This window comes from Rhodamnia argentea, chromosome 6 (assembly GCF_020921035.1).
Source record: "Rhodamnia argentea isolate NSW1041297 chromosome 6, ASM2092103v1, whole genome shotgun sequence".
Taxonomy (NCBI): domain Eukaryota; kingdom Viridiplantae; phylum Streptophyta; class Magnoliopsida; order Myrtales; family Myrtaceae; genus Rhodamnia; species Rhodamnia argentea.
Window position 1 is genome coordinate 27,784,897 of NC_063155.1, and position 10,690 is coordinate 27,795,586.

At 43.1% G+C, this 10,690-nt stretch overlaps 2 protein-coding genes across 2 annotated transcripts; both read left to right on the forward strand.

Moving 5' to 3' along the window:
• The first annotated feature begins 210 nt into the window (after positions 1 to 210).
• LOC115728675 (vacuolar-sorting protein BRO1) lies at positions 211 to 6,560 on the forward strand. The gene is made up of 8 exons (XM_030659033.2): positions 211 to 1,013; positions 1,520 to 2,470; positions 3,060 to 3,149; positions 3,297 to 3,365; positions 4,481 to 4,621; positions 4,715 to 4,763; positions 5,383 to 5,486; positions 5,716 to 6,560. Exons 1-8 carry the CDS (start codon positions 318 to 320, stop codon positions 6,256 to 6,258), a joined length of 2,643 nt encoding a protein of 880 aa, XP_030514893.1. The 5' UTR covers positions 211 to 317; the 3' UTR covers positions 6,259 to 6,560.
• A 3,321-nt stretch (positions 6,561 to 9,881) lies between these two features.
• LOC115756056 lies at positions 9,882 to 10,412 on the forward strand. Its single transcript, XM_030695737.1, has one exon. It carries the CDS (start codon positions 9,882 to 9,884, stop codon positions 10,410 to 10,412), a length of 531 nt encoding a protein of 176 aa, XP_030551597.1.
• The last annotated feature ends 278 nt before the right edge of the window (positions 10,413 to 10,690 follow it).

The following is a 10,690-nucleotide window of genomic DNA, read 5'->3' on the forward strand; positions in this document are numbered from 1 at the left end:
ATCACTGATTCTAAAATTTTAAGAACAGTTAGAAATTTTTTAATGTTAGGATGAAGTTTGAAAAACTTAAACCCCCAATGTTAAGGTTGCAATGAGAAATTGAAGCCGAGCAACGAGGCTTCGACTCCCGAGGTTGCTGTTTGCTCAAAGAAGTCCGACGGTGTCGTGTTTCCTTTGCCAATAAGTAAACTTCGACGCGGTCGATCAAATCCCAAACCCTCCCCTCTCTTTCTCTCTCTCCTCTAACCAACACTGTGATCGATCGTCTCCTACACTCGTTCCTCCCCGAAATTTACCTCCACAATCGAACAGAAGCAATGGCAGCTCTGCCGTCCTCCTCCTCCTCCTCTCCGTCCTCCACCACCAACATCATGCTCGCCATCTTCGAGAAGAAGACCGCCTCCGTCGACCTCTACCGCCCCCTCCGCTCCTACATCGCCTTCAATTACTCCGAGCGCGAGGCCCAGAACCTGGAGGACGACCTTCAGACCCTCAAGGACCTCCGCTCCGACCTCGAGAACCCCGCCAAGCAGCCCTCCCCCACCGCCCGCCGCGACGTCCTCCAGTCCTACTTCCGCGCCCTCTGTGTCGTCGAGACCCGCTTCCCGATCTCCCCCGACAAGGACCACGTCAACGCCGTCACCTTCACCTGGCACGACGCCTTCAAGCAGAAGCAGAAGGCCTCCCAGCAGAACATCCACCTCGAGAAGGCCGCTGTCCTGTTCAATCTGGGCGCCGTGTACAGCCAGATCGGGCTGAGCTACGATCGGTCCACGGTCGAGGGGCGTCGGCAGGCGGTCCAGGCGTTCATCGGCGCTGCGGGGGCGTTCGCTTACCTGCGGGACAACGCGGCCACCAAGGCCTCGATGGGCAGCTCGACCACGGTGGATGTGTCGGTGGAGTGCGCGGGGATGCTGGAGAGGCTGATGCTCGCCCAGGCGCAGGAGTGCGTGTTTGAGAACACAATTGCCAAGGGGAGCACCCCGGGAGTGTGCGCGAAGATCTCTCGGCAGGTCGGTGTCTGTTAATTCCTCTCGATATTGCATTTGTTTGGATGTATGACCAGTAGAGTCCGTGAGTGTGCACTTCGCATGGATGGACTGATAGTGGATCGTTAGTATGTGAGCGTGCAATTAGTATGGATGGACTGATAGTGGATCGTTAGTATGTGGTGGAGAGATCTATTCTCGGTTATGAAGTGGTCAAAATAGCCGAATTTGACATAAAGCTATTGAGTAGTGGATTCAGTTTTCTCTTTGCTTGTGAATCCCTGTGCATTTTGCTTTCAGGATCAGGAACCTGATGAGTCGGAAAAGTTGGTTTTTGGGGTTAAGTAACTGATGATTGATGTTAGGACTGTTGTTTGGATTGTACAATGCTAACTTCTGGCTTTCATCTCTGGTGGTTTACGGCTTATTATAGAACATATTTATCTAGATTTTATTCTGAGCTAATATTATTCCTTTCATGTGATGAAATTAGTGAACTTAGCGCATAATACCTTTTCTATACAAAACAGGTCGGATTGTACTATGAAGAAGCATTGGCAGCTCTGAATGTTGCCCCTTTGAACCAACATTTTGACAGGGGCTGGATATCCCATGTGCAGCTGAAGGCAGCTTTGTTCTATGCAGAAGCATGCTATAGATATGGTTTAGAACTGCATGAGAAAGAAGAGGTTGCCGAGGAGATTGCTAGGCTGAGGAGTGGGGTTAGTACTTTAACAGAGGCCAAAAAATCAACAAAAGGTGCACCAGCTCAGCTTTTGGATGCAATGAACAAATTGGAGGCAAACATTAATAGGAACCTGGACAGGGCCGTCAAGGAAAATGACAGAGTTTACCTTATGAGGGTTCCTTCGCCTAGTTCCTTGCCACCCCTTCCATCATTCCCTATGGTCAAGCCAATGCCGATGAATGAGGTTTTAGATGCCAGCAAGGAGAAGATGTTTGCAAGTCTTGTCCCTGATAGCAGTGCAAAAGCACTTTCTAGGTACACTGAAATGGTTGATGATATTATTCGAACTCAAGCTGAAAAGTTGCAGCAAGGAAGTGAACTTACCCGTGTGAGGCTCAAGGATATGGACCTACCAGATTCTATACTAGCTCTAGAGGGGCACTTCACTCTTCCAGCAGATCTCAAAGATGATGTGGAGGCAGTGCAGATCAGTGGGGGTCCAGCTGGTCTTGAAGCTGAATTACAGCAGCTTCGGGATCTGAGGCGAGTGAATCAAGAGCTTCTGGTTCAAACCGAAGAGCTTCTGCAAAAAGAAGCAAGAGAGGATGCCCAATTTAGGGGCCAATTTGGAACACGTTGGACCAGGCCTCAGTCCAGCACTCTGACAAAGAATTTGCAAGATCGGTTGAACAGATTTGCTGGTAATCTGAAGCAAGCAGCAGAAAGCGATGCCCGTATTGAGCGTTCAGTGAAAGATCATTCAGCACTCATGTCAATTCTTGATTGTCGACCGGTAATAGTTTCATCATTTTCATAGTTGCATTGACTAGGTTGCGGTTTTTTTATGTGGTATGAGAAATAAATGTTTGAGAGGATGCATCTAGCCAGCATGGTTATGACCCAAAATGTGCATGCACCAAATTTTATACGTTTTATGGAGATCTCTTTAAGTGATTTATTTAATGGGATCAGGCCATTTTATTGAGCATATTTTAATTGTATATGGATAACATACAGAGGCTTTGTTGCTTGTTTTGAAACTCACTCAATGAAAGCAAAATTCTTCACACTAAATTGTTAATGAAGCTAACCTGCTAAAATTGGTCTTATTGTATTATGGGTGATTGTAGCACTTACCTAAATCATCTTTCACCAAATCGTTTCTGAAAAGATTTTTTACGTTTGAATCACATGAATTTTGCTATATATATGGGCCAGATTTACGTTGGGTATTTTCCATTGACTTTGATGGCAGCAAGAACATTCTGAGTTTTCAAAATCTTGATTGAAGCATTTTTTGAATTTTGGGCTTGCATGAACGTAGTTCTCTTTTAGTTTTTGTCCGTATTTATGGTGATTGGTCGCTCTTTCCTTTTTTCCAGATTGAATCAGCTCTCCCAAGTTTGGCTCGCCCGATAATGTCTTTGGATGCTAATGAAGATGCTATTGTGGGGGCCCTAAAGCTGAGCTTGGTAATTGTTTCTCTTGCATAACGCAGACCTTTGATTATTTTTCTCAATCGCTTCTTGTTCCGGTCATCTCTAAATGAGATACGCAATGATATTTGATTTTCTTTTAATGTTGTCATAACTAAAAATTTCATGGCTTGTTCTTTTCAGAGACAATTGGAAACCCTTGGTGCACAGAGAGCAGGGCTTGAAGACATGCTCAAGGAGATGAAAAGGAAGGTTAGTTTTCTAGATAGTTCTTTGCTTATAATGACTAAAAAAGATTATTGAATGCCTTTTTAGAGATTATGAAGCTGCATAACCTTACTCGTCAATATGCAATTTTGCACAAGGACTAGTTTTGAAAGAATGATTGCATCATTCAATAGTTGGTTATGTCCAACCCAGTATTGCACCTTCCAATCGTTGAATCTTGGCATGATATTCATATTTTTGGTTAAGACATGACTTCTTTTGGCAAGCATACTTCCGGGATCATCAATATCTGAGTTTTTATCTTTATAGTTAGCAAAGAGGAATTTCAAAGTCCATTTGCTGTGATAATTTCTTGTATTTAAATTTTTCTTATGTAAGAAGACTATGCGCATTGTGCATATCTCCAAACTGGGTAAGATGGTTTGGAGTCTTTGGGCCTGTGGTATTTATGTTCTCGGAAGAATCAGTACAATCGTTTCCAAGGTACTCGCTTGTTGTATGAATAATGGTTACATCACCTTTCCCCTTCTCATTTGGATTGGCATTGTGTCTATCAAATCATTTCTGTGGTACTCGCTTGTTGTATGAATAATGGTTACATCACCTTTCCCCTTCTCATTTGGATTGGCATTGGGTCTCACCTTTCTCCTCCTTTTTTAATTGGGCATTGTGCAACTCTTTCATTTATTTTTGAACTTTCAACTACTGATTCTGCCGAAAATAATTTTTCTGGTGCAAGTTCTCATCAACTTGAGAAGTCGTCCTTTCATTTTTCACAAATTTGTAGTTTGGCTTTTTCCTTTTCCTTTTCCTTTTCTATTTCCCCTTGAGTACACGAGACTATAGTAGCTTAAGAAGTGCTATTTTCCTTCTCTGAAAACAGTCTGGATATTTTTGTTTAAAAGATAATCATCTTGATTGCTGGTGATCTGTGATGGAGCATAAAGTCCGGTGGTATAGATAAGTTGGTTCCTTAGCAAGATATATACATTAATTTCTCTTAACAGGGGTCCTGAAAAATTCGGCTGTTACTCTGATGTTAGTCTTGGGAAAAAAAATGCCTTTAGTTTCTCTCTGGCAGAGCCATTATTGCTTTTAGATGCACCGGACTGAACTGACCTTAATGTTTGTTTGCACAGGATGATATACTGCCAAAGTTAATGGCATCAACCGGCTCTCAGGAAGACCTCTTTAGGAAGGAGATATCAAAGTATGATCCTATTTGTGAAGACATTGCCCAAAACATTGAGGCGCAAGAGCAATTATTGTTGCAAATCCAGGTTTCTTGCTGACCAGCCGCTATTCCTAATCCTGATGCTGTGAGAATTGTTCCATTGTCTTGTTCTTAATCTTATGTATGTCTTGTTTCACAGGCTCAAAATGATCAATTTTCTTCCATTTTCAACCTTGAAGATTACAAAGGTGGGTTACGGCTGTTCCAAATTAACCTATCATTTGCTCATCTTCACTGTTAGTGAATGATAAGCAAAAAAATTTTAGGAATAATATATTTTCCTCAATCTGAAGGTTTGGCATGTATACTAAAATTGATCTCCCTCCTTTTTCAAGGAGAAACTCAAAGAGCACAAAGGAATGATAATGTCTCCTTTTCTTACTTGATGGAATGTCTGAGTTTTGTTTTGTTGTCCCAGATTCAACTATTTCAGCATTAGCTATTCACAGTTCTTGCCTTTTTTTTTCTCTTTTATTTGAAAGTTCAGATGGGAGACCATCTACTGATTTGGGGAGACAGTTGAATTAGGTCGTAACCTCTTCCTGTGATAGCATGTGCATTTTTTTTTTTTCCATTTTACCTCAAGCGCAATCTTTTACTTTGCCTTTGTAACAGCTCTCTAAAAGCCTTTTTTTTTTTTTTAATGGTAGCTAATGGTATATTCTCCTTTATTCAGATGATACATTACTATTTCAAGAAGATATGCATATTGCGTTTGTTCGCGATGTTTGCCTGTGGTCTGCACTTTCTTGTCCAAGTCAATTTATTAATTGGGTATATTTGTGAATGCTCCCTTAAAATTTTCAGCATCGCGCGAGAAATGTTATAAGCAAATTCAAGCTGCCATAGCTAAATATCGAGAAATCAAGGAGAATATCAATGAGGGGTTGAAGTTCTATGTCACTCTTCAGGTAAGACATACTCATTTTTGGGTGGTGTGATAATTGCGTGCTATTTAATTTTTTAATCAGCTTGTCGTGAGGATGTTCTCTGGCTATTATCTGATGTTCTTTGATTGTCAAAGATCAGTTTGGTTGTAATGGTTGATTTCGATGGGCTAAACATGTCCAAAGGATTCTGAAAAAAATGCGGTTCATCCTGGGTGAGTTGTAAGCACTGGTATCGTTTTTGATTTGACAGGATGCCATTACAAACGTGAAGCAGCAGTGCAGTGATTTTGTGATGACAAGAAACATCCAGTGCCGTGAAATGATTGAGGACGTACAAAGAAATATGGCCGGTCTGAGTTTCCAGGATAAAAATGCTGGTGGATATAACAGCAGCTATCCTGGAGTTGGACACCAGCCTCAAAGATCCAATTCAACAGATCCTCAAACTGTGTCTCATCCTCCTCCTCATTCACAAACTCCTCCTTATCAGCCTACCGAGCAGACTTCCATGACTGGCTATGGCTACCATCCTCCGTCATATGGCTCGGCTCCTCAGCCGCCACCGCCTTACCAGGTTCCAGCTCCACATGGTGCCCCTTACCCTCCTCATCAACAGCAACAGCAACAGCCTCCTCCGGTCAGCCACGAGTATGGCCAACCTGCATATCCTGGGTGGCGTGGGCCATACTACAATGCCCATGCTCAGCAGCATGGCTCTCTTCCAAGGCCTCCGTACACTGTTCAGCCTCCATACCCGCCATCTCACCAGAGTGGCTACTACAGGCCACAATAGGCTGGCTGGGGACATGCCCTTCCTTTTATCCTTTTTTCTTTTTCTTTTTTTTTTCTTTTGTCTTGTTTGGAATATGCTGCTTGGCTATTGTTGCTCCTGTCCGGGAACTTTTCCTGAGGATTGGATATAGTCAGAGTTCACTGTTCTATCGTGATGTCTACTCATCATCAAGGTAATTCTTTCTTGTGTATTCTCGTTGAGTTGTGCTATAGTAAGTGAATTCTGTATGTAGCTCATTTTAAGGATTTTGGGTTGTATAGGGCTGGTTCAGTATATGAGCAATAAATGAAGCAAACTTCGTTCTCCCCTCCAAAACCACGTTGTGTGTCAATGTGCTCAAGGATCCACATGAAATTGCAACTCTTAAGTTATTTGACTATCACGGCTTTTGTTATAGTTATATTGACATATTAAGCAAATCCCGTGATCGCTAGATCTGAATGCACAACCACCACCAAAAGACATGCCCTTTTTAATAAGAGCATGAAGTGGCCATGGTTATTTCAAATGAGGGCTTGACTTCGGCAGCCCGCTAAATATTCCAAACGGTTAAGGGCGTTTTTATCAAAATATAATTTTAATTTGTTTTTTTAATTAAACTAAATTAATTGAAAATTAGGTTTTTTAAAAAAAAATACAGGCGGTGGCAGTGGCCGGTGGGATCGCCCAAGCGAGGGCCAGCAGGCCCTCGCTAGAGCCGGGAGACTCGGATCAACCAAGTCCTCGTGGTTTTTCTCTCTTTCAGCGCTAAGTCCTCTGTTTTGCACTAAGCTTGTACATTTTTTTATCGATGTAACGAACAAATTCTCCTTTTGAGAATAACAAACAACCCGATGGACATGTTTATAGGTCCAAGGCAAAAAAGAGATCGGAAGTGATCGAACGATACACCACCTTAGTTGCTTCTCAGAATGTTCGACTTGATTTGGCATTTCCCTCGAAGAGCAGAGGTGGTGATGTGCTTTGTTGAGTTTTCTTTTGTTTTGGTTCAAGATCTCCTGACAATGATGAGCACGCATTAGGACTGATCACTTCCTCCTCCTATGTCATGGTTGGTAGTCTCAGACATAACACGTAATAGCACAAACATCGAACCCCCCCAAACAGCTCGACCTACTTTCCTTTATTTTAGACTATGCCATCAAGTGTCCGAATTTAATCAAAAAGATGGTAGACCTTTAAAATGATTACGAAGTCTCAATTCATCCAACTTGATCGCGGCATTTGGGACACTATCCAACTTGATCGCGGCATTTGGGACGCTATCATCTTTTAAGATAATAACAAACTTCATAATACCTTTGAATACATGTCCACTTATTTGGATGGGAACGCATAAAAGTTTCATGATAGATGCCTCTCAGATCATTCAAATTGAGCCCAAACAAGCTCAAGAATTCCAAAAGACGAAACAGTGTCTGATTCCACTCAGGGTTGGCTCTCGACCAGCCAAAATTTTTTTTTGATCAAATTAGCCATTGTAATATCTCGAATCCCCCCTTAGCACAATCATTTGCAAAAGGAAATAATAACCCAAACACCATCTAACTACTGTTTGGGAAACAATAATTTGATGTTGCAACGGAAACAGATAGACTTCCGCTGCCGGACAGGACACACGGATTATTTTGTCTTTGTTCTCTTCGTTAACCTGCCTGATCTCATTAATTAACTTTAAAATTTTATTCCGACATCATGAACGACAAATCAGATTGAAAACCAAACAAAAATCCCAAACTAAACAATAAGACTGCAAAAAAAAAAAAAAAAAACAAGAAGAAGGGCTGATGTCCAAAGCCGAAGTCCCCATCGTCGTGAATTCTTCATGTCATTGTGGCGACACATGCCCAAATCAAATGGCAAATGTCAGTGGGACTTGCCATCCAACTTCGCGTTTTTACACTCAACTTCATTTGACGAATCCGCCCAAAATTTAAGGTATTTGGTTTCACATTGGCCGGCTAGAACTTACACTCAAATAATAAAGCGCATCTTCCACAAGAATGTTCAAGGAAAGAGAACTGAAAATGATGTATGACAAAGAGAGGTGCCTTGGAAAATTGTTAGTGCTCTAAGATCAATATTGTCGATTATGCTTTTCTCCTTGCGATAAAGACTCTACCTATATATTTAATATCGACTTCAATGGATCGAGCGGTATAACGATGAGGAACTTTGGTCTGAATTCTAATGCCCCAAATCCACGTGACCTAGGCCTACCAAATAACCCAGAAACCAGAGTCTCTCCACCACCCGCTATGATCCGCCGCCGCAAAGCCGGCCGCCTCCGAGAATTGTCCCCATCCCCGACTCCGCTACCTCTCCTGTTCATCCACAACCGACCTCCCCATGCTTGGATGTCCACGGCGAGGTTGTGATGATCATCGACAATCTCAAATCCAGGTCGTGGGAGCTCAACGAAGTGAGGAGGGAGAGGGCAGCTAGCGGCGATGAAGTAGATTTTGCACGCATTCTAGATTTCTTTATAGGAAAGTAAAGAGATATTACGGGAAAAAATTACCAAAAAAATCATAAATCTATTGCATTAGTACCAATTCAGTCCTAAACATTTCAATTAGATCAATTTAGTCATAAACCTTTTTCATATTGGTGCTGATTTAGTCCATCCGGCCAATTTAAGCGGGAAATCATCGACATGGACATCGGTCGTCATACGTGGCACGACCGGCTACGATGTGGATATTTTTTTAATTTTTTTTTTTTGAATTTTTCCCTTTGCCTTCTCTTTTTGACGATGGCTGGAAGGGGCTCTCAGTAGCGGGTATCGACGCGGTCAAAAAGAAAAGGCAAAAGAAAAAAATAGAAAAAATTCAAAGAAATTATTATAAATTATTTAAAATGTTCACGTGAGCACCGATCGTATCACATAAAACGTCTAGAGTCAACGTCGGCGATTCCTGCCTAAATTGGCCTGATTAATTGAATTGGTACTAATATGGAAAGGGTTAGAACTATATTAGTGCAATTGGAGTGTTTAGAATTGAATTGGTACCAATGCAACGAGTTTATGACTTTTTTTTAGGTACTTTTCCCATTTATTACGTATAGAATGCGAAAAGGTATTGAAAAAGTGTTGTGTTTTCCTACTAATATGATACTTGCCCAAATTGCCGAGCATTCGAGGTGGGATGGGGAGGGCAAACGCCTCGCCACAAGATGATACATCCCGTGCACTTGAAACAGTATGACAAATTTTATCCAATCTTTTGAATTATGTGAATTTCTCGTGAGGTCCACAAGATCCGATAAATCTTATGTTCCGGACCTATACATACCGGTAAGAATTTATGATGTTTCCTACATCGTGCTGCGTCGCATTGTAAAAAAAAAATAATAATAAAGGAACAAAAAGAAAGGGAAACGAAAAAACATATGATAGATGCAACTTCGCCGCTATTTCCCAACCCTTTGGCCAAACGCGCACGCCTTGCTCGTTCTGGTCCCTGTCTGTTGACTCTTGACTCTCGTTCCTCTTCTCCATATATACGCACAAAGCCAAGCTCCTTCCCTGTTCCCAACACGCACAAAACACACGGGCATCTTTCTCCCTCTTCTTCGTCGTCTCTTTTGGTCTCTCTCTTGACTCTCGAGGGTCATCGAACATGGGGAATTACATCTCGTGCGCGTTCATCACGCCGCCGTCGATGAAGAGCTCGAGGGTCGCGAGGGTCATCTTCCCTGGCGGGGAGATCAAGCAGTTCCGCGAGCCGGTCAACGCGGCCGAGCTCATGCTGGAGTGCCCGAGCCACTTCCTGGCGAGCTCCCGGTCCCTGCACGTCGGGCGGCGGTTCTCCGCGCTCGGCGCGGACGAGGAGCTGGAGCTCGGGGACGTCTACATCATGTTCCCCATGAGGAGGGTGAACTCCGTGGTCGCGGCCGGCGACATGGCCGTGATGCTCATGGCCGCGAGCTCGGGCCCGAAGAGGATATCGGGGGCTAAGGTGGTCCGGGTGTCGCCCGAGGGAGCCGGAGCCGGAGCCGCCGCCGAGGCAAAGGCAGAGGACGAGACGAGGCCGAGGCTAGAAGAAGTCGAGGGGTTTCCCTTGGCGGAGTACAGCCATAGGCTGGCCGTGTGCAGGTCGAGGAGGCCATTGCTGGAGACCATCAAGGAGGAGGCTGTTCTTTCAAGGTGAAGGAAGGCATTAGGAGGTTCTACTGTGGTCTGCTCTCGTGAAATTTTTTGGCTAGCTAGAAAGAGAGGAAATTACTGGGTGGGACTTGGAGACCAATCTCTGTACACTGTACATATAAAACTTCCAATTTGAAATTTTTCGTGGGTGTGAATCGTTGGGAAGGAACTAGGATGTTTGGTGTGTTATAATTTAACAAATTGAACTCTAATTTACTCGAATGATCATCGTTCACTCTGTTACTTGTTTGCTGAAGACTCTTTTCATTCTAACTGTCTTTT